This window comes from Gorilla gorilla, chromosome 8 (assembly GCF_029281585.2).
Source record: "Gorilla gorilla gorilla isolate KB3781 chromosome 8, NHGRI_mGorGor1-v2.1_pri, whole genome shotgun sequence".
In the NCBI taxonomy this organism is placed as follows: domain Eukaryota; kingdom Metazoa; phylum Chordata; class Mammalia; order Primates; family Hominidae; genus Gorilla; species Gorilla gorilla.
The window spans coordinates 114247960-114272817 of NC_073232.2; the positions used below are offsets into that span (position 1 = coordinate 114247960).

The 24858-nt window shown below is 42.5% G+C and overlaps 1 protein-coding gene across 9 annotated transcripts in view; it reads right to left on the bottom strand.

Moving 5' to 3' along the window:
* The window catches only part of ARMH3 (armadillo like helical domain containing 3), a 211171-nt gene that overhangs the window by 134308 nt on the left and 52005 nt on the right, over window positions 1-24858 (bottom strand). For 5 of the 9 annotated variants that reach the window (XR_008668997.2, XM_019035495.3, XM_004049989.5 and 2 more), the window contains 5 exons: window positions 22237-22338; window positions 15562-15620; window positions 13799-13864; window positions 12236-12305; window positions 10818-10878 (listed from right to left, as the gene is read on the bottom strand). Coding sequence is in view for 8 of the 9 variants with exons in the window: in XM_019035495.3 (XP_018891040.2) it covers window positions 10818-10878; window positions 12236-12305; window positions 13799-13864; window positions 15562-15620; window positions 22237-22338 (358 nt within the window). In the remaining variant the exon portion in view is untranslated. The remainder of the gene's footprint in view (window positions 1-10817; window positions 10879-12235; window positions 12306-13798; window positions 13865-15561; window positions 15621-22236; window positions 22339-24858) is intronic. The other 4 variants (XM_063710437.1, XM_019035494.3, XM_055352788.2 and 1 more) reach the window with 3 other exon arrangements.

Sequence of the window (24858 nt, forward strand, 5' to 3'; positions counted from 1 at the left end):
GCTTTTATATTTCCTATTTTCAATTTAAATTCACAAATTCAACATTCAATTAACTATGATCTCAGCCCTTAGAATCCCTAGTGTATAGAGGTTTCCAAATGGCCTAAAATGCAATGTCTTAACTAAATCCAGATTCTAAGTCTCACTTTGTCATATCCTCGCTGCCTTAAAAGTACTTAAATTAGGACTTTTTTAGTTAAGGGAGGGTTTGGTCAACCACAGGCCCAAGGCTTGGACTGTACCCCTCTGGAACTCCAGGCTCATCACACAAACCAAAAGGTTTAGAAGAAACTGTCAGACCTACCCTTTTCATTCATTCATTCAACAAATCTTGACTGTATACCAACTGAATGCTACTGCTTAAGTCTTATTATACTAAGCTATAAAGTTCCTAGAAAACTGAACCTAGGTAAACTGCTAGTTTCAGGTAAATGAAACCGGCTCCTCCTTTTGTCTTTCGGGGGTTTTGTTTTGTTTTTGTTTTTGAGATAGAGTCTCACTCTGTCACAGAGGCTGGAGTGCAGTGGCATGATCTCAGCTCACTGCAACCTCTGCCTCCCGGGTTCAAGTGATTCTCATGCCTCAGCCTCCTAAGTAGCTGGGATTACAGATGCCTGCCACCATGCCTGGCTGATTTTTGTATTTTTAGTAGAGATGGGGTTTTACCATGTTGGCCAGGCTGGTCTCAAACTCCCAACGTCAGGTGATCCGCCCACCTCAGCCTCCCAAAGTGCTAGGATTACAGGCGGGAGCCACCGTGCCCAGCCTGAGACTCTTTCAAGTTCTATGGCTATAACCCGAGACAAAGAATATCCCAAGACCCTACTGACTTTAGCAGACACCACATTAATCTGTGGGGTATCAATCTGACAGCTGACGGAATCAAGCTAAAATAGGGGTAGCTACTACTATAAAGACACATGCACATGTATGTTCACTGCAGCACTATTCACAATAGCTAAGACATGGAACCAACCCAAATGCCCATCAATGATAGACTGGATCAAGAAAATGTGGTACATATACACCATGAAATACTATGCAGCCAGAAAAAGGAATGAGATCATGTCCTTTGCAGCGACATGGATGAAGCTGGAAGCCATCATCCTCAGCAAACTAACACAAGAACAGACAACCAAACACTGCATGCTCTCACTCATAAGTGGGAGCTGAACATTGAGAACACATGCACACAGAGAGGGGAACAACACACACTAGGGCCTGTTGAGGGGTTGGGGGGTGAGGGGAGGGAACTCGGAGGATGGGTCAATAGGCCATGGCACGCATATACCTATGTAACAAACCTGCACATTCTGCACATGTAATCGTTTTTTTGTTTTTTTAAGAAGAAATAATGAAAAAAAAGAAAAAGAAAAAAATAGGGGTAGCTAATTTCTTGGGCCTCTTACCAGAGGAGAAAAGAAGAAAGCAGAAAAAACACTACTAACCTCTCTCTGCAGAATGAGAGCCAGAGACACCAGGTAGAGGAATTAAAATGCCTAACAACTGGCCGGGCTTGGTGGCTCACGCCTGTAATCCTAGCACTTCGGGAGGCTGAGGCAGTAGGACTGCTTGAGGCCAAGAGTTCAAGACCAACCTGGCCAACACAGTGATAGCCCGTCTTAAAAATAAATAAATAAACAAAATGCCTAACAACGTACCAAGGATACAAGTGAATTGAACTAAATTTATAAGCTAAAGTCCTAAAATTACTCTTCTCCAGATATTTTCATAGTACTCCGAATAATAAGCCTCCATTGCTACCTTATTAGCTTATTCTACTTGCTCCATTATTCACATCTCTCTCTGTTCTTCTCACTCCCTAAGTGGTCTTGCAGGAGCCTCTCAGACAGAATTTAGTAAAAACTATTTAAACAGTACTCTCTTAAAAGACCTGGGTACAGGCCGGGCATGGTGGCTCACGCCTGTAATCCCAGCACTTTGGGAGGTAGAGGCGGGTGGATCACGAGGTCAGGAGATTGAGACCATCTTGGCTAGCACGGTGAAACCCCATCTCTATTTAAAAATACAAAAAATTAGCTGGGCGCGGTGGTGGGTGCCTGTAGTCCCAGCTACTCGGGAGGCTGAGGCAGGAGAATGGCGTGAACCCAGGAGGTGGAGCTTGCAGTGAGCCAAGATCGCACCACTGCACTCCAGCCTGGGCGACAGAGCGAGACTCCATCTCAAAAAAAAAAAAAAAAAAAATCAACAACAAAGACTGGGGTACCTTCAGCAGTGATATTAAAAATATTTTACAGGCCGGGTATAGTGGCTCACACCTGTAATCCCAGCACTTTGGGAAGCCAAGGTGGGTAGATCACCTGAGGTCAGGAGTTTGACACCAACCTAGTCAACATGGTGAAATGCCATCTCTACCAAAAAAAAACCACAAAAATTGGCCAGGAGTGGTAGTGCAGGCCTGTAATCCCAACTACTTGGGAGGCTGAGGCACAAGAATTGCTTGAACCCGGGAGGCGGAGGTTACAGTGAGCTGAGATTGCGCCATTGCACTCCAGCCTAGATGCCAGAGTAAGACTGTCTCAAAAAAAGAAAAACACATGTATTTTACAAACCGTACAGAAAAATAATCTATAAATCAATACATACATGGAAAAATTTTAAGTCATTCCCTTTTTATTCTCTAATAAACTAACCTTGTGATATTGTAAAAAGGGTCCCCAACACCCAGGCCATGGACCAGTACTGGTTAGAAACCAGGCTGCACAGCAGGAGGTGAGTGGCAGGTGAGCAAGGGAAACTTCAACTGTATTTACAGCTGCTGCCCATGGTCTGCATTACCACCTGAACTCTGCCTCCTGTCAGATCAGTGGCAGCATTAGATTCTCATAGGAGCACAAACCCTACTGTGAACTGCGCATGCAAGGGATCTAGGTTATGGCTCCTTATGATAATCTAATGCCTCATGATCTGTCACTGTCTCCCATCACCCCCAGACAGGACCATCTAGTTGCAGGAAAACAAGCTTAAGGCTCCCACTGATTCTACATTATGGTGAGTTACAGAATTATTTCATTATATATTACGATGTAATAATAACAAATAAAATACACAATAAATGTTATGCACTTGGATCATCTCGAAACCATCACTGCCCCCAGGTCTGTGAAAAAATTGTCTTCCATGAAACTGGTTCCTGGTGCCAAAAATGTTGGGGACCACTGTTCTAAAATATATATTTGGTCTTCAACCCTGTTTCCTGACATACAACTCCTAAAATCCTTAGAATCTCCAAAGTGATGTCTTTTTGTATGTTGAGGTGACTGACGGCTGGCCTCCCCTAGGTAGCTTCAGAATGAGGGCTGGTCACCAGGGAGACCAAGGCATGATTAGCTAGTTGGGCTTTCAGCCCTAGCCCCTGACTTCCAGGAAGAGAAGAGGGGCTGAAGGTTAAGTTGATTACCAATGGCCAGTGGTTTTTATTTTATTTTATTTATTTTTTGAGACAAGGTCTCACTCTGTCACCTAGGCTGGAATGCAGTGGTGCAATCACGGCTCACCGCAGCCTTGACCTCCACGGCTCAAACCATCCTCCCTCCTCAGCCTCCCAAGTAGCTGGGACTACAAGCACACACTACCACACCTAACTAATTTTTGTAGACACAAGGTCTCACCAAGTTGCTCAGGCTGGGCTCAAGTGATCCATCTACCTCAGCCTCCCAAAGTGCTAGGATTACAGGCATGAATCATGGCCAGCCAATGGTTTAATCAAACATGCCTACATAATGAAATCTCCATAAGAAACCAAAAGGACAGGGTTTGGAGAGCTTCTGGATAGCTAAACACATGGAGGCCTACAGGAAGGCGAACAAGAATTCATCTACGTGCCGGGAGGTTGGCACACCCCAACTCCACGGGGTCAGAAGCTTCTGGGCTCCAGACCCTTTCAGACCTCACCCTATGTATCTCTTCATCTGACTGTTTATATGTTTCTTTAAAATATCCTTTGTAATAAACTGGTAAATGTGTTTCCCTGAATTCTGTGAGCCACTCTAGCAAATTAATCAAACCTAAGGAGGAGGTTGTAGGAACCCCAATTTATGGCCGGTCCATCAGAAACACAGGCAAAATAACCTTGGGCTTCTGATTGGCTTTGAAAGCCAGGGGTAGTCTTAGGCACTGAGCCCTAAACCCATGGGATCTGAAACTACCTCCAGGTAGATAGTGTCAGAATTGAAATACAGTACACCCAGCTGCTATCTGCTACAGAACTGATTGCTTGCTTGGTGTGTAGGGAGTAAACCCTCCCCACATTTGGTCATAGAAGTCTTCTGTGTTGATTGTTGTTGTTGAGTGAGAAAACAGAAAAAACACTATGTTTTTTTACACTCATAAGCCTGTACCAAAATTGCTTACCAAGTGACATAAGTTGCAATATAAATCATCCTAATTGTTTCCAAATAATTTGCTGATTTTTAGAAGTTGTGATGTGATCCTGTTTGATACAGTTGTCACTTAATGATGCCCTTGTTTGAGCATGATTTGCCTTAGCAATCTACAAACTCATCTGTCAATTTTCCCATGAACTTGAGAGTCATGAGGTCCCTGGTGCTAACGGCTTTGTTGCAGCCAGCAAATGTGACTAGATGCTGCCCATACATGACTACCTATGCACACACAGTACATTCCTGAATGCCAGCACCTCTCGTATGGCCTGGGTCTGGACGGCCTATATTTGGCCCCCTTTGATAACGCCATCCCACCAACACTGAGCCACTCCAGAGCAGCAATGAGATGCGACCTACATCCCCAACCCCTGCGGCCATCTATCCACATCCACTCCAGCACTGCTCCTAGGCTCTGTTCCTGTCTCCACAGTCACCAACAGGTGACATCATTAGCTTTGTGGTTTCAATAATTTATACTATTTATCAAGCAGAATGAAAATTTTAACCACTGCTATGGCCTTAAAAATATATATATATACTGGAGGCCAGGCACAGTGGCTCACGCCTGTAATCCCAGCACTTTGGGAGGACGAGGCAGGTCGATCACGAGGTCAGGAATTCAAGACCAGTCTGGCCAAGATGGTGAAACCCCGTCTCTACCAAAAATACAAAAATTAGCCGGGCGTGGTGGTGCTTGCCTATAATCCCAGCTACTTGGGAGGCTGAGGCAGAGAATTGCTTGAACCTGGGAGGCGGAGGTTGCAGTGAGCTGTAATAGCACCACTGCACTCTATCCTGGGCAACAGAGAGAGACTCCATCTAAAAAAAAAAATATATATATATATATATATACACACACACACACACACACACACACACGTGTACATATACACACACATGTGTACATATATAAATATATGTATATATATGTGTGTACACACATATGAATACATGTATATATACATGTATATACATATATGTATACGTGTATATATACGTGTATATACATATATGTATACGTGTATATATACGTGTATATACATATATGTATACGTGTATATATACATATATGTATATACACTATATATATACACATGTATATATACATGTGTATACGTGTATATACATATGTACATTTATATATACGTGTATATACGTATATACACATATGTATATACACACGTATATATACATGTATATACATATATATACAGATCGCATGGGTTTATATATACACATATATGTATACATGTATATATAATACGTATATATACATACATACATGTGTATATGTGTGTGCATATATACTGGAGGCCAGGCATAGTGGTTCATGCCTGTAAATCCCAACATTTTGGGAGGCTGAGGCAGGGGGATCACTTGTGGCCAGGAGTTCAAGACAGCCTAGGCAACATAGCAAGACTCCCAACTCTACAAAAAATATAAAAATAGCCAGGCATGGTGGTGCAAGCCTGTAGTTCTAGTTATTCATGAGACTGAGGTGGGAGGATTGCTTGCACCCAGGAGTTCCAAGTTAGAGTGAGCCATAATCGTGCCACTGCATTACATCCTGGACGACAAAGCAAGATCCTGCCTCTAAAAAAAAATTACACACATAGGCCAGGCGCGGTGGCTCACTCCTGTAATCCCAGCACTTTGGGAGGCCGAGGTGGATGGGTCACCGGAGGTCAGGAGTTCAAGACCATCCTGGCCAACATGGTGAAACCCTGTCTCTACTAAAAATACAAAAAATTAGCCGGGTGTGGTGGTGGGCACCTGTAATCCCAGCTACTCAGGAAGCTGAGACATGAGAATCATTTGAACCTGGGAGGCGGAGGTTGCAGTGAGCCAAGATCATGCCACTGCACTCCAGCCTGGGCAACACAGAGACTCTGTCTCAAAAAAAAATAAAAATAAATGAAATAAAATACACACACACACAAACACACACACACATATGTATGTACTGGCAGAATGACTAAATTTAGTGCTTCTTGTGGGGCTTCTTTCATGCTTGTAGCAATTTCCTATATCAACACAAAATGAGTTCCACTTTCTCCTGAAATCTTCCTGTAGGACCCACTGAAGTCTGTACCTTTCTTCTGATGCCTACCTACAGGTTTGGAAATATGTGACTTAAGAAGAGTCCAAGTTTTCCATGTAAGAGTAACTTAAAGAAAAATTTACTCTCCCAGAAACTATATCCCCTCACTCCCCAATCCTGTGGTGGCAGTGAGAGTGGCAGCAAGAATCAAGGAGTACAGCTAGGAGGTGAAAGTAATTGGTTCGGTTTCGCTACCTCTTAACTGCTCCAGGCAAGACCTTTCTTTTTTTTTTTCTTCAGTATAAGCACCTTCCCCCATCATTACCTACAGCATTCACACACAGATGTGAAATTGTTTCATTTCTGACCCAGATTCTGGCTTTGAGTATTAAGTCTTTCCAAACTCCATATTTCTTCATATTTCACTAGGAAGATTATAAACTTATCTGAAATGGCAGAAATTCATTTTGCTTTCAATTTCTCATTCTGCTGTATACTGCCGAAAAGGGGTACATAATGAGAAGTGAGAGCAGCAGCCTGGCCTGCTGCCCAGCTGGAAGCAGGAAGTTCACCTGATAAGGACTTGATGCTTCAAATTCTAAAAACTGGAAAGGGAGCTAGAAGCGGGGGAAGGAAGATCTGGAAACATGCCCAGGGGTAGTAATGAAGAAAGTGAATTCAGCCTGAGGGTGGGACCTTCTGCCCAGCCTCTGTCAACTTGATGCCTCGTTATCTTCTCCATCTTCCCTAACCCCAGGGCAGTAAATTAAGGAACAGGTGGAAAAAGCGCCTAAGAAAGCAAGGCAAGATAAAAACTCTTTTGAGGGTGAAGTTATGAACAAGGGCGAGGAGGGAGTTAGAACATTTGGGTAGACCAGGTTCATTGGCTAGAAATGTGGGGGTTTGGGCGAACAGATAATATACCTGTAACTTTACAGTAATGAACATACAATCTTATCATATCAGCCCCACCTTCAACTGTTCCTCATCATCCACTTAATCTTGGGCAAGCTTTTTTTCTACTCTCTTATCCTCCCTCCATGCACTCTACACTCTAACCACCTGGAATTATGCTCTATTCTCCAAACATACCACATTTTCTAGCCTCCAAGCACCTAAACATGCTGGTCCCCTACGTGGTATGTCCTTCCCTGACTCCTCCACACAGAAAATCCCTAGTGTTTCTTCATGACTCAGGTCAAATGCAACCTTCCGATATCTTCTCTAATGCTCCAGTCAGCATAGTCACTCTATACAAATCTTTCCTCCATCACTTATCACAGACATGATTAAGAGAACAGCCTCCGGGGTCAGACATGAATTTTAACCTTAGTTATGCAGCTTACTAGCTGTGCAACTGTGGTACCAGCCTGCAAGATGGACCCCAATCTGGTATTCACACACTCATATAGTCCCTTTCCACATTGCATCAGGGTTGGTCTGTGTGACCATTAGAAATGATATGTTACTTGAGATTAGGTTATAAATGATACTATGGCTTCCATCCTAGGCTCTCGCTCCCCTTCTCTTTCTCTCTTAGATTAACTGCTTTGGGGAAAGACAGCTGCCATGCCTACCAACCCTACGGAGAGACCCACGTGGTGAAGAACTGAGGCTTACCAACAACCATTAGGTGAGGCTGAAAGCAGATTTTTGAGCCCCAGTAGAATCTCAGATACTTGCTGCCCCAACTAACCTGGTCATCATCTTATTTTAATAAAGTTTAAGCCTTAAGTTTTTTTTTAATTCTTTGCCACTTCTGCATTCTTCTCTTTAACACTCTTTAAGAACAGCTGTGCCACGTTGATGTGATCCTCAAGTATGCATATTACCTTTATTCCTTAAAAAGCATCCTTTTGAGAGGCCCTATGCCAAAACTATCCAGTTAAGTTTCTCCTGGATTCCTGAACCACAGAAACTGTGAGGTGATAAATGTTTGTTTTAAACCACTACGTCTAGGGTAGTTTGTTACACAGCAGTAGATAACTAATACACCTGGGAATGTAACAGTTCAGAATTTATAGTAAGAAAATTTGGGTTAAAATCTAGGCAATGATGCTTACTAACAGAATAACCCTGGGCAAAGTAATTAATCTCCTGAGCCTCAGTTTCCTTTCTTTTAAAATGAAAAAATTGAAACTACAGTAATACGTGTTACAAAGTAAATAGCATATCCTAAAACTAGGATATAAAATAAGCCAGAAATAAAGTCTATAGCAAAAACAAATCTGAACCCTAAGATAATGAAGTTCAGGGACCCCAGCTAAAATAAGCTGAACACTCATCTGTTAAGTGTTATAAAAAGCAACTGTTCATGGTCTTTGAATTGAAATAAAGGATCAGACTTACTTCTAAACACCCAAAAGGTATGGAAAAATGCAAATTGCAACCTACTTACCTAAAAGTAAAATTTATATCATTATTTCAGACCTACGAAAGCAAGACTATATAGTTTATAAGCAATCTAAGAAGCCGGAAGGTTGGGCACAGTGGCTCACGCCTGTAATCCCAGCACTTTGGGAAGCCAAGGCAGGCAGATCACCTAAGGTCAGGAGTTCTAGACCAGCCTGGCCAATGTGGTGAAACCCTGTCTCTACTAAAAAATACAAAAATTAGCCAACATGGTGGTGCGCGACTGTAGTCCCAGCTACTCAGGAAGCTGAGGCAGGTGAATCACTTGAATCCAGGAGGCAGAGGTTGCAGTGGGCTGAGATCATGCCACTGCACTCCAGCCTAGCCAACAGAATAAGACTCTGTCTCAAAAAAAAAAAAAAAAAAGCAAGCTAGAGGTCTACTCTATTTAGACTGAAATCCTTTATACCTCCCTAGATCCCAGGCCTGGCACTGCAATGGGGTTTACTCAATTTGCTGTTCACCAAATTACCCTCTTGCCCAAAAAATGGAGGGAGCAATTCTGATGTCCCACTCAATTCAGATGTTTTATAAGGACTAAAGATAATATACATATTTGAGATCACATTAATGTGGCACAGCTGTTCTTGGGTGTTAAAGAAGAATGTAGGAGGAGTGGCAAAGGAGAAACAAAACTCTTAAGGTTTAAACTTTATTAAAATATGATGATGGCTAGGTGTAATGGCACACACCTGTAGTCCCAGCTACTTTGGGAGGCTGAGGTGGGAGGACTGCTTGAGCCTAGGAGTTGAAGACCAGCCTGGGCAACACAGTGAGACCCTGTCAAAAGTAAAAAGAAAATATGATGATTCTGAGTTGCCTCCAGTTGTGCTCATTATAAAGAATTGTGATGGTCGGCCAGGTGTGGTGGCTCATGCCTGCAGTCCCAGCACACTGGGAGGCTGAAGTGGGCGGATCACCTGAAGTCAGGAGTTAGAGACCAGCCTGGCCAAGATGGTGAAACCCCATCTCTAGTAAAAATACAAAAATTAGCAGGGCATGGTGGTGTGCACCTGTAATCCCAGCTACTTGGGAGGCTGAGGCAGAAGAATCACTTGAACCTGGGAAGCAGAGGTTGCAGTGAGCCGAGATCATGCCACTGCACTCCAGCCTAGGCAACAGAGTGAGACTCCGTCTCAAAACAAAAACAAAAACAAAAAACTGTGATGGTCAAACAGTTCTCCTCAGGAGGCAGGACTCTCCCGGCGAGGCCACTGGAGACATAATCTGCCCAGATAATAGGGCTCCAGCTAGGCTGTCAGGACAATGTAGGCTAAGAATGGATCAGAAGCGCTCTCTCTCTCTAAATTCGTCCTACCTAATGCGAAAGCTCAGAGACAACTAAGTGGTCTGCTGGTATTGCATATCTTTGATTACAACAGACCCCTGCGATCACTATATTCATGTGTCGGCTCCCTCTTCATGCAGTGTGCCTAGAAGTGATCATGCAGATATGTGCAGAATCCACACTGCGGTTTGTGCTTATTACCTCTTCTGAAAAGATGTACAGATCCAGGCCAGAAAATGTTCCCTAACGCTTCTCCACATGCAAATGTGTTTTTCTTAAAGTATACACAGACCATGAACTTTCTTTTTTTTTTTTTTTTTTCAGACAGAGTCTCGCTCTGTCACCCAGGCTGGAGTGCAGTGGCACAATCTCAGCTGACTGCAAGCTCCGCCTCCTGGGTTCACGCCATACTCCTGCCTCAGCCTCCCAAGTAGCTGAGACTACAGGCGCCCACCACTGCGCCCAGATAATTTTTTGTATTTTTAGTAGAGACGGGGTTTCACCGTGGTCTCGATCTCCTGACCTTCTGATCTGCCCGCCTCAGCCTCCCAAGGTGCTGGTATTACAGGTGTGAGCCATGGCGCCCGGCCTACACAGACCATGAATTTTCTAACATTCAGTTCTTTAAAATAGATTTGTACACATTAAATGTGTACATATTTGTACTTACATATAGAGATCCATAGGAAACTCCTTCATCATGTGTGTTACAATAAACTCTACCATCAGGTCTGAAAGGGGAATAGAGAAAAACTGGATCAATTACAATGGAATTCATTTCTTGTCTTTGAGTTGGAAAAAAAGCTTCTGAGTACACCTTGCACTCACACTGAACGGCATCCACTAACCACATCTTTATTCATATACACTTATTTTATATAACGCATTTTGTGTAACACTGTTCACCACCTGCCACTTGTAAAGTAATAAGAAATTATTTCACTTGCTGACCGCCAGAAGGATACCCTGACCTGCCAATAAATTCAGATAAATGGAAAATTTCATTGTATAGATATTTCATCCCATGGCATTAATGCAGACCGCCAAAGGGAAATCATATTCTGAGACTAGACAATGAGGCAAGCTCTGAGAAGAAATTATGGATCACATTTGTGTAACCAGAGACTCAGCTCTAAAGCTATGTCAGTCAATCTCATCTTACTATCATGCTCAGTTAGACAGATATTGACTGAAATGGGCTGTGGGGCTTTGGGTCAATAGAGGCTTATTATACAGCCTTAATTACTGTTTCTAAAATTAAGTAGATTTAGAAACTGGGGCTGAATATCCAAGTGAAATGAGATTAAGAATTCAGCTAATTCCCTGAGGAAAATGCAGAATTCTGGACAGACAAAATTAACCAAGATACAGCCCCCTACCTGTCAACTCAGTCAGCCTCATCTCAGTTTAATTTACTCAGGGGAAGTTTTGTATATGTGAACCATGAACTTCAAGCCTCCTGGCCAGCCAGCACATCAATTCGAACCAAGAAAGGATGGGAAGAATTTGAAATCTTTTTTTTTTTGAGATGCAGTCTCGCCCCGGCTGGAGTGCAATGCCATGATCTTGGCTCACTGCAACCTCTGCCTCCTGGGTTCAAGCGATTCTCCTGCCTCGGCCTCCTGAGTAGCTGGGATTACAGGCGCACGCCAACACAACCAGCTAATTTTTGTATTTTCAGTACAGACAGGTTTTCACCATGTTGGCCAAGCTGGTCTCAAACTCCTGACCTCAAGTGATCTGCCCACCTCAGCCTCCCAAAGTGCTGGGATTACAGGTGTGAGCCACTGCGCCCAGCCTGAAATCTTGATCATGTATCTTGTAAATCATGTATCAAGTTTAGACATAGCCATTTGTCTCACTGGAATGACTTTTTTCTTTGAACGACAGGACCCTTTTATTGACCACTCTATAACTGGGGTTGCTTTACCAAACACAACAATAAACATGGTTTCTTAGGCCAGGGAAAAAACACAACTAATAATTTATTTGCGGAAGAAGCACATCAAACAGGTTCTACTCTTCATCTTCTTCATGAAAGCCTATCGCTGTCACAGAACAATGTCAATGTTGATGATACTCACTCACCCAGTACTGCACATACTAAAGGACGGCAGGGAAGATTCTTGTCTGCTGCCTTCTTCCTGTGTCTCATAGGCTTCACACACAAAAAATGAAGAAAGGTAATTAGTAGACACTGGCACTGACATCCAATGGCCCATCATCATGTTCCTTGTGCAAATAAAATCACTATTACAGGGTTATTTCCTTTTCTTTCTCTTTTTCACATGGTGGGAGAGGAATGGGGTAGCATGGGATGAGGCGGGGAAGGGAGGACTTGTGAATGCTTCAGTTATCAATGCACGCCTGTTACAAAATTACAATTCACAACCTCAAAGGGCACTAAAGAATACTACAATGGGAAAACTGTTGGTTTTACTTTGCTTTTAGTTATATAAGTGGCATTACTAATGACAAAAGAGGTACACTGGTATTTTTCTTTGACGATAAATAATAATAATAAAAAAAGAGGAAGTGATGGTGCCACCTATAGAAGCAGCAACAGTAGTAGTTGCAAAAAAATAAAGAAAGTTTTACATCTAAACCTCAATGTAATTTTTTTTTTTTTGAGACGGAGTCTCGCTCTGTTGCCCAGGCTGGAGTGAAGTGGCATGATCTCGGCTCACTGCAAGCTCTGTCTCCTGGATTCGCGCCATTCTCCTGACTCAGCCTCTTGAGTAGCTGGGACTACAGGTGCCTGCCACCACACCCGGCTAATTTTTTGTACTTTTAGTAGAAACAGGGTTTCATCCTGTTAGCCAGGGTGGTCTCAATCTCCTGACCTTGTGATCCCGCCTTGGCCTCCCAAAGTGTTGGGATTACAGGTATGAGCCACCAAGCCCGGCCCTCAATGTGATATTTTTTAACATACCTCCAAGCTTTAAGAAATTCCCTGATCCTCCATATTCTATTTGCCCACTTCTCAGATGAACAAATCTGAGCAGCAGCTAGTCTTAGCCAATCAAAAATTATACTACATTTTGAAAACAAAAGACTTAGAACCATTTCCTTGCTGAAACCTATATTATTGAAATCCAGTATCAGGCCAGGCGCGGTGGCTCACACCTGTAATCTCAGCACTTTGGCAGGCCAAGGTGGGCGGATCATCTGAGGTTAGGAGCTGGAGACCAGCCTGGCCAACGTGGCGAAACCCCGTCTGTAACGAAAATACAAAAATTAGCCGAGCGTGGTGGCAGCCACCTGTAATCCCAGCTACTCAGGAGGCTGAGGCAGAAGAACTGCTTGAGCCCAAGAGGCAGAGGTTGCAGTGAGCAGAGATCACACCATTGCACTCCAGCCTGGGAGAGAGAGAGAGAGAGAGAGACTCTCCCTCAAAAAAAGAAAAAAAAAAAAAGAAATCCAGTATCATTGCCACGCTTGTGAATCTTCCAAAACTCTCGATTAAGAAACAGCTCCATGACACACAAAAATCCCAAGAAGAAGCATGGGTCTGTTGAACAGCCGTCATGCAAAGCCCTTTGGCACAACTTTCCACCCACATTTTTTCTAGTAAGATCAATTTCATCCCAACCCTGCCGACATACAAAAAAATTCCTCTAAGAAAAAACAAGAAGCAAAAGAAACACCTACCATTCTATGTAAGTTTACTCGAAAATTCATGTTGTCATCATGCAAAAATGCATTGGCATATTGATCCTAATAAAAATATAGAGAAAAAGTAAGAAGCAAGAGCTATATTTAAGAAACTGTTTGTAATCTATCGCACTTCGTACAAATCCTTGGACTTTGAGAACTACTTTCAAGGATCAGCTGGACAGCTAATAGGATGAGCCTAGAGCCTTATGTCAAACCCTACTTAAGCCATGAGATTTTTCTTTAGTGTAATTTCCCAGTGTATCTCTAACTGGTCAAAAATTTCCAAGCAAAAACAATAAAAATTAAGACGCAGGGACTTAAGGCAGATGCTGAGAGGAATGAGAGTAATCTGTTTTCCTATTCCCTCTTCCGTCCCATCTGCCCAAGGAGCTGGCTCTGTTTGTGATAGCTTAAGGTTTTCACAGGGGCTGCAGGATTCATGTGCAGGCTCCACATGAGGGTTTAGGAGCAAGAAGAAAAATCTGTGCTCTGCTAGGAATGGGTTCAGCCCAACAGAAGCAAACTGCTACACAGGCAGCGTGGAAGCAGGCAAGACCCTGTCTATTCCGGGCTTTCCTGAAGACTGACGGAAAATCAAAAACCTCTTACCATGGATTAGTAATAAACATCCCTTGGCCCTTTCCCAATACCTTTTCTGAAGATCTGACAAGCCTACAGACTCCAATTACAAGGAACTGTTACAATTTGTGAAAAACAACTCCTTTAAAGATTTTCTTAGAAAGATTTTTGAAAAGCAATTATACCAGGCACACTGCTAATAAGCAGCTCTTCCATAACCAGCCACCCCTAATCTTGTGAAAAGGAGGTCATCTTTCCACAGAGAACATGAAGAGAGAGAGACTGAGAGAGATCTCTACTTCATGTGGACTACCTTCACCATTTTTCTTAAGAGAGAAAAGAGCAGAGTGGGGAATAGTAAAGGGGGAGATTGAAGCTATAAATTTAGCTCTAAACTCACTCAAGTTCTGCCATGCCTGTGTGTCACCAAGATACATGGTGAGTTTGAACCTAATTAGTCCAACCAAAAGTGGCTTCTTAAAAAGCCAAAGCATCCCTTCTTTTTTCCCCTCAGCTCTTGTTCCTCGGCAAACTGCAATTACTGAGTTTCCAATTCCCCTCTCTGGCTTTACTATCCACCCCTTCACCCCATCACAGGAAACCTGAGCTCCTTTTTTATTTTTTAAACTGCTCCACTGCCGGGCATGGTGGCTCATGCCTGTAATCCCAGCACTTTGGGAGGCCAAGGTGGGTGGATCACCTGAGGTCAGGAGTTTGAGACCAGCCTGGCCAACATGGCAAAACCCCGTCTCTACTAAAATTACAAAAATTAGCCGGGCAAGGTGGCGCTGCCTGTAATCCCAGCTACTAGGGGGGCCGAGGCACGAGGATCGCTTGAACCTGGGAGGCGGAGGTTGCAGTGAGCCAAGATCATGCCACTGCACTCCAGCCTGGGCAACAGAGCGATACTCCATCTCAAAACAAACAAACAAACAAACTGCTCCACAGTTTAAAAACACAGTGCTAAACAGCGTGGAAGCAGACAAGACCCTGTCTATCCATGGCTTCATCGAAGACTACACTCTAGTGGGAGAAGACAGATAATACAAAGGGGGAAGATTTTCTCTCCTAAACTTTAGGACCCTAAATGTCATGAGATAGTAATGGGGTGAGGGGAGGCAGGGAAAGATAGCACTTTGTAAAAGACTGCCTAATAGCAGAAGGCTCGTGAGACCTACCTCTGCAATACATGTAAGGATAATCAGACAGAGTTTGCCACTGTGAAGCCTGTGTTCATCTGTAAAGAAAAAAGAAACTCTTCTCTGTAAATCATCCAGACTTACATCATCTGTTTCAATACAGAACAAGGACGTATATCATAAAAGGAAACATTCACACTTTCTCTTCCCACAAAATCCATAAATGAAAATCAAGGTACTACTATAGTAATTCTTGCTTCCCTCCTAGGCAAAAGAATTCCCCCAGAAGATTTATTTTTTTAATATCCTGGTAGTCTGTTAAATGGCTAACCACCTTCCTGAGAGCCATCTAACTCATAATGGTTCCTACTGTCATGGCTCAAATAGTGGCCAGTACTCTCACAGCAGCCCTTTGCTGATAGAACTTGAATAGTCGGGTCCATTTCCTTTTCCACCCACCCTCTCATCTGCCAGCTCTAAGCACCACCTACCACAAAATCTAGAAAGATTTCATGACTGCTCATAGCAAACTGGCAATGAAATCAAAAAGAAATTAACTGGAGACTAGGGTCCAGCCCACGCTTCTCCTTGCAATTGTATACTTATGCCCTAGAAAGCTGTGAACTCTTGATCATTTTTCTTCCTGTCAAAGTTACTCATTCAACAAATATTTACTTAGCACTACTATGTGGCAGGCACTGTGCAAGGCACTAGAGACATAGCACCGAATAAAACAGACAAAGGTCCCTGGTCTCTCACAACTCACATTCTAGTTATTAAAAAAGAAGAAGGCAACCTCAATAGCAGGGCTCTAAGCCCACACACAAAAGGACAAAAAAGAGCTAATCCATTACTGCCAAGTACGAGAACCCATCAAGCTTATGTTACTTTCCAGAAACTCTGTGGGTGAAGGAGTGAAAAGGAAGTAAGAAGAGGATCATGCCAGCATAGCCAAAACAGACAAATGGCTCATGATTTTCAAATTAGCTTCAACAGGACCCAGAATGAAGTCCAATCTAGAGAGAAGACCTCTTAATGGATTAGAGTGCTGTAGAAGTTAGCTATTACTATTTACCCTGACATTGACCTGCTTCTTTCTCAAAAATGGGATCTATCAATTAAAACCTGACAATTAGATGGCATAATGGGGATTACAATCCACAAATATACTCACGTCTCCTCAGAGATAGGCAATGCGAAAAGAGTAATGGTGACAATCCCTATCTGACACTCCCTGTAGCTTCATCAAAGTCCCGATATAGCCAAAGAGTAATGCCCTTGCCTCCAGAAAACTAGATTCACAACTCTTCTACCCACCTTTAGCCACAGTTTCTATGGCACTATCCTCCCACAAACTGATATGCAACTCCCACAGAAAAGCCTGCAGCTATCTCTCCACTTAAAATTTTTTTTAATTTTAAAATTAAAGTGTTTATGAATACAAAACTAAGGCTTATTTCATTATAGACAGTCTTTTAAACTCAAAAAAAGCATATACACACAAAACAATGAAAATCAAATTTAATCATACCACCCAAATGTTATAACTGTTAAGACTTTGGTGAATCAACTTTAAGTCTATGCATAGATATACATGGTTTTTACAATTTTTTGCCTAGTATCTATTGTAAAGGTTGAGCAGAAGCTTCTTTAAGGTGACACCACCAAAGTCAGAAAAATCCCAAGTAATAAAGTCTTTAAAAGCAGGGGAAAACCCAAGGGAATAGGGGCTGGGCTCGGTGGCTCACACCTGTAATCCCAGCACTTTGGGAGGCTGAGGTGGGATGATCACCTGAGGTCAGGAGTTGGAGACAAGCTTGGCCAACATGGTGAAACCCCATCTCTACTAAAGATACAAAAATCAGCCAGGCGTGGTGGCATGCGCCTGTAATCCCAGCTACTCAGGAGGCTGAGGCAAGAGAATCGCTTGAATCCACAAGGCAGAGGTTGCAGTGAGCCAAGAAGATCATGCCACTGCACTCCAGCCTGGGTGACAGAGTGAGACTCTGCCTCAAACAAACAAACAAAACCAAAGGAATGATAAATACAAAATTCTGGGCCAGGCGTGGTGGCTCATGCCTGTAATCCCAGCACTTTGGGAGGCCGAGGCGGGTGGATCACAAGGTCAGGAGATCGAGACCATCCTGGCCAACATGGTGAAACCCCATCTCTACTAAAATACAAAAAATTAGCTGGGCATGGTGGCGCAAGCCTGTAATCCCAGCTACTCAGGAGGCTGAGGCAGGGGAATCGCTTGAACCCGGGAGGCAGAGGTTGCAGTGAGCTGAGATCGTGCCACTGCATTCCAGCCTGGCGACAGAGCAAGACTCCGTCCCAAAAAAAAAAAAAAAAAAAATTCTGGAGAATGGAGAGGAGAGAAGTGATGGGGGGGGACACACAGGTAGCTTCAACAGCATTAATGTTGTTTTATTTAAGTTGGGTGGTAGGTTCACATATGTTTATTTTATTATACTTTATAAGTTATGCTATTTATTATAGTTATTATAAACTTTATACCTTATTATACATATCTATTAAAAGTATCTTTTTGGGTTTAAAGGATAAATATATAAGAAAAAGGAAAAAGATAATATCCTCATGGGGGTGGTGGAAGCAGAGCCAAGAAAAAGTTGCTTCTATTGCTGCTAAAAACATAATGAGATGCTGTTAGCCAAGGCATGCAGCAGGTCAGGGGCTGAGGCAGGAAGAAAGCTGGGCCAATAAAGCCACACAGGAGTCATTTTTGATATTAACTCTTCATTCCTAACCTTGCCCTTTGCCATATTTAGGTTGCCTGTTGGCCAAGACCACTCATTCTGCAATTAATCAGCCTTTAATTTTGCCTTCCATTTTATGGATGGCAAGTGACCAAGACAAAGAAGCTTATATAATCACTAAAGCTAAAAATGAGTTCCAAGGGCCTCAGTTCACTGTGTTATATCAGGCAAAGCTAAAAGTTCATTTTCTAGGTCACATCCATGCAGTGTCTCTATTCTGTGGTTGCTGCAATACTTCTAGAGAAAGGAAGAGGTTACCATTTCCATAAAGAAGCAATGGCTTCAAGAAAGTGATACACAAGTCTGGTTATCCTTGCTTACCAGATCTCTCTTGCCAAGTCTCAGAGGTTCAGCTATCTCTGCAGCTCCCAATGGACTGTTTTATGTTAGGAGTTAGTGACATGGACTACTTAAATCTATCTCATCCCTGATATAGCTCTCTCTCTCTTGAAAGAGAACACTTGCAAAACACAAAGGAAGAAAAAAGTCTAAGTTTGCAAGGCAGAAATCTCCAAGAGCTAATACAATATGTCTGAGTGTAACATATCTTAGACTCTGCCCACCCAGGCTCCTTTCTGCTCTGGCAATTCTTCATTTCCCATACTTACCTTTTAGCTCTCCTGTCTCTGTCTACCAATGTTTCTTTCTCACTCTAAAAGTCTCCGAATCCTGGTCTTCTCCTCCTATGCAGTTCTTGCCTTTCAGCTCCATTCTTAGACTTCTGAAAACTCTCCAACCAGAAACCTACCTACCTCACTTGGCAAATAAGAGACTTCTAGAGTATACTTAATGCCTAAGGGAAACTTAAACCACCTACAAGGCATTAATCTCTCCTCACAGAAAGTAAAGTGGCAAAAACCATAGTATTTCAGCAATTTTGCTTCTAAAGTGGAAATGGTTTTTTTGTTATTTAGGAATCTGAAGTTCATCTGCGGACCATAATTTAAGAACCCAAATGTAAACTACTGGACAGTTAGTTCCTAAAAAGGATTTAAAGATTCTTATAAAGAAGCCTTAAAAAGGAAGAATCTATGCCAAATTGTTAAGAGTGATTAACTCTGGAGAGTTTAAATTACAAAGAACTTTCACTTTCTAAGTTAACTATTGCTAGAATGTTTTAATTTTTAATAAGAATATTTCAATTATTTTTGTAATTAGGAAAAAAAATCCTTTTTTTTTTTGAAACAGAGTTTTGCCCTTGTTGCCCAGGCTAGAGTGCAGTGGCATGATTTTGGCTCACTGCAACCTCCGCCTCCCGCATTCAAGCGATTCTTATGCCTCAGCCTCCCAAGCAGCTGAGATTACAGGCACCCACCACCATGCTTGGCTGATTTTTGTATTTTTAGTAGAGACAGGGTTTCACCATGTTGGCCAGGCTGGTCTCAAAATCCTGACCTCAGGTGATCCTCCCACCTAGGCCTCCCAAAGTGCTGGGATTACAGGTGTGAGCCACAGCACCCAGCCAAAAAATCCTTTTAAATAGGAGAAGCCCACTGGATCAATCTGTAGGTACCAAAAGAAATGCTAATAAAAATGTTCATTAAAATGCTAGCTTTGTGTCCCAAAAAAGCAAGCATTTTGGGGACAAATGGGTATACTGAAATAGGGACTAAATATTACATGATATTACAGAATTGTTGTTGACTTTCTTAGATATAATAATGGTATTCTGGATATCTAGGAAAATGTCCTTAACTTTAGGTGATACATGTTAAAATATTTATGTGTAAAGCAGAGTCATGATGTCTGCAACTTCATTTAAAATGATTCAGCCAGGCCGGGCGTGGTGGCTCATACCTGTAATCCCGGCACTTTGGGAGGCTGAGGTGGGCGGATCACAAGGTCAGGGGTTTGAGACCAGCCTGGTCAACACAATGAAACCCCGTCTCTACTAAAAATACAAAAATTAGCCAGGTGTTGTGCCACATGCCTGTAGTCCCAGCTACTCCAGAAGCTAAGGCAGGAGAATGGCTTGAACCTAGGAGGCGGAGGTTGCAGTGAGCCTTGGTTGCAATTGCACTCTAGCCTAGGCAACAGAGCAAGACTCTGTCTCAAAAAAATAAAAAATAAAATAAAATAAAATGATTCAGCCAAAATAACAACAACAACACACAGAAAGAAATTTAAGTGCAAACCAAGTATGGTAAAATGTTAATGAGTACATAGGTAAATCACTTCACAATTATTTTCAACTTCTGTATACTAGAATTTTTTCATTACAAAAAATGGAAGAAAAAATGCTAGCTCAGTGTCACCATGAAATCAAAGGCTTACTTCCCGGCAATCCTAAAACTGGGATATATTCCACATAAATCAGGTTCCTAGAGCAGTCAAATTTATAGAGGCAGAAAGCAGAATGGTTGCTGTCAGGCCTTGGGGCAAGAGGAGAATGGGGTATTAGTGTTTAATGGGTATAGAGTTTCCATTTTGTAAGATGAAAAAGTTCTGAGGCCAGGTGCAGTGGCTCACACCTGTAATCCCAGTACTTTGGGAGGCCAAGGCGGGCAGATCACTTGAGCCCAGGAGTTCAAGACCAGCCTGGGCAACATGGCGAAACCCCATATCTACAAAAAATACACACACAAAAAAAATATTATCCAGGTATAATGGTGCACACCTGTAGTCCCAGCTACTCAGGAGCCTGAGGTGGGAGAGTCACCTGAGCCCAGGAAGTCAAGGCTGCAGTGAGCTGAAACCACACTACTGCACTCCAGCCTGGGTGACAGACTGAGACCCTGCCTTCAAAAAAAAGAAAAAGAAAAAGTTCTAGAGATGGATGGTGATGATAGTTTTGTTGTTTTTTTTTGAGATGGAGTCTCACTCTGTCATGCAAGCTGGGGTACAGTGGTGCGATCTCAACTCTCTACAACCTCCACCTCCCGGGTTCAAGCAATTCTCCTGTATCAGCCTCTCAAGTAGCTGGGATTACAGGCGCATGCCACCACGGCCGGCTAATTTTTGTATTTTTAGTACAGACAAGGTTTCACCATGTTGGCCAGGCTGGTCTTGAACTCCTGGCCTCAAGTGATCCTCCCGCCTCAGCCTCCCAAAGGGCTGGGATTACAGGCATGAGCCACCGTACCCAGCCAGTGATGATGGTTGTACAAAAATATGGAAGTAGGTAATGCAACTAAATAGTACATTTAAATATGGTTAAGATGGTAAATTTTGTTATATATACTTTACCACAATAAAAACAAACATAAAAACTGTGAACACTCACATAAATCCTGTATAAAGAAAAATGCTAAGTAGGGGAAAAAAAACAAAACTAAGATATATACTGGATAGAATTTGCTGTGTCTCCTTCCAACCCCTTCTCAATCCTAGGACAACTACTCCACTACTCTACCACCAAGTAAAAGGCCATAGCAAAATCATAAACAGAGGAAAAACAGGAAATCACACAACAAAACCTCAAACTTCTCCAACACTCAATCCTCTCCCACTTCCACTCTTGCATTTCTAGGATGGGTATTGACACTTCTATTTTAAGTGTTCAAGAACAGAGTCCCTCTGAATCTCACCTCTTCCTACTGTACTGTGTACGACAGTCCTCTAATTCTCACCACGAGCTGATGCTTTCAGTTCCTGTCCTCAAAAGGGAATTCCCTGAAGCGTGCTAATCCCTCCACTTCCCACACATAAGAGTCTGCATCTACTTACCAAGATCTGCTAAGAAGATTTGCTAGTTTTCAAAGAGACCAATTTTTTTCCTGTTCTATTTTTGAGTACTCCCCTCCAGCTTCAGGTTTTTCCAACACCACCTAATTGCCATCTAGCAGTGAGACATCACTATTTTCCAGCAATGAAGACCATGTACACAAGGCCCCAATAGTTCATCTTGTCAAAGCTTCAAAATATTAATGTTGCTCTTTGATGCTAGCTGCCTGCCACACCTTCGACTTCCTGAGCCCCCAAAATAGCTATGGCTTACCTTTGGTGTCCTGCATGACAATTGAGCTATACTTTAAAAAGGTTATCAGTAGATTACTGGTCTGTACATCTGCATCCAGTGGGAGTTCCACAGAACTTATAACTGGAATAGAACAGATAAAATGCACTTAGCCTGCAACATATTCCATCTAACACTTCTACCCACATAGCCAATTTGCCAGCAGGCAAAAAAAATCACTAAATAAGCTTTTTCCACAACAGAGGGAGGACCAAGTGCTCATCATAAAACTTTTATCTACTCTTCCTAAGCCTGTAGAGCCCCCTTCCTATTCCCCAAATTAAGCCCAGTGACCTGCTCTCCTATCTAGGGCCAGTCTCCAAGAACGGTGCTTTTTCTCCCAACATCCTGGGAAGGGTATGTTGATTCCACTTCCTGCCCCAAGTATCCCCAAAGAGTTTAAGGCCCTTCTTAAAGGAACTTTGATTTCTACCTGAAGGAAAGATCTGTATTGAATATAAATGAGTTTTACTTTGATGGGTCTCCTGCTTGAAATCAGTGAAGATTCCTCCCTAACAAGGAGAAATCTTGCTGAATTTTGAGAACAAGTCTTTAGGCTGGACGTACCCATGATAGAGTGGGGAAAATGTTAAGGCAGAACTATATTCAAATTCTACCACTATTAAGTGGCAGACTTCCCTTCCCCGCTTAAGGGAACTGAAAGTAATAGTAGACTGAAAACAGATGAACAGGTCAAGCGCAGTGGCTCACGCCTGTAATCCCAGCACTTTGGGAGCCCGAGTTGGGCACATCACCTAAGGTCAGGAGTTCGAGGTCAGCCTGGCCAACATGGTGAAACCCCATCTCCACTAAAAATACAAAAATTAGCTGGGCATGGTGGTCGGTGCCTATAATCCCACCTACTAAGGAAGCTGAGGCAGGAGAATTGCTTGAAACCGGGAGGCAGAGGTTGTAGTGAGCCGAGATGGCGCCACTGCACTCCAGCCTGGGTGACACAGCGAGACTCTGTCACAAATAAATAAATAAATAAATAAATAAATAAATAAATAAAAACAGATGAACATTACTGATTGGAACAGCCTGGGAACTGAGTTTTACATACCTAGCTGATGTTTCTAAGAGAAATCCTCCACCCAGTTCTCTGAGCCACAGTCCCAATGAACAATGACAGATAATTGGTCTCTAATGACCAGGGCTGACCCATACAGAACACAGTATTTTCTTTTTTTTTGAGACAGAGTCTCGCTCTGTTGCCCAGGCTAGAGTGCAGCGGTGCCATCTCAGCTCACTGCAACCTCCGTCTCCTGGGTTCAAGCAATTCTCCTGCCTCCGCCTCCCAAATAGCTTGGATTACAGGCACCCACCACCATGCCCAGCTAATTTTTGTATTTTAGTAGAAACAGGGTTTTACCATGTTGGCCAGGCTGGTCTTGAACTCCTGACCTCAAGCAATCCACCAACCTCGGGCCTCCCAAAGTGTTGGGATTAAGGCATGAGCCACTGTGCCCGGCCCAGAACACAGTCTTAATGTAGACTTCCAAAATTCTAAGACTTTAAATTAGACTCAGACCTCTTGTTAAGTGCTTTTACACTGCCTAAGACACAATATATAAGTTAAAAGGAGTCTTATAATGGCCCAAAAAAGCTAGAGAATCTATGGCTTTCTGCTACATTTTCAGCCATGAAGACTCAGTTGACTTTGGGATATTACTCATAATATGTATTCATAACCATAACAGATCCCTCTGGAGTTATTATGACATATGCAGAGAACGTTTATTAACAGTGAGAAACATTTGCATTTTATGAACCCATAATAAACAGCAAGCACAACAAAAAGCCTTATGAAAAGAAATCAGCATGCCCAACCCCTGGCTATTTTCCCAGTTAGGCCTCCAAGAGCTAATATAAGACAAATATATTTTTATGTTGAAATACTAAAAGGTTTTAATTCATGTTATGGGTTAATGACCCAAGACTGTCATTTCAAACCACAGCCTGTTTTGAAGCTCAGAACCCGTAATCATCCCTTTGTCCAATACAAGGAGGCACCTAACTGGTTAAGTGGGGCTTTTTTCCTGCTCATACACAGCAATAACTGGAAAACTATCTTATATAATATGTAGAAATATAGAAGTATATGTATTTTTAGTTTACCAGAAAGTCCTCTCATGCCAAGGCTGAGTTGTCAAATGTCAAGTCTGAGCTGAGAACAAATGTTATAGCTAAACTGCCGGCTTTTAAAAATATGGCTCTGGTGACATACCTTTAAATATAAGTGGGCTACTGAACACCACTATAATTAAAATCTAAAAATTAAAAACAAGGTTGTAATACTTAGGAACCCTACAGAAGGAAATGAGTTAGGAGACAGGGAAAAGAACAAATAGAACAGAGACAGAATAAAATCCCTCACAAATTAAAATCTTCTTCCTAAGGAAGAGTCATTCCTTGATCTTTGGCTTCATAATTCTTCCCAGCAGCTTTTGTCAAGGGAGACAGTCATTTGAAAGTGGGCTGACTTGATCTTCCCACTAGAAAAAATAAAAGCTCACTGGTTGTAGGTAAGTAAGCACAAATCCTACCATTGCATAATCAAGTGTGCGGGTGGAAGTGTTCACAATGAACAGTTTGAAAGGCAGT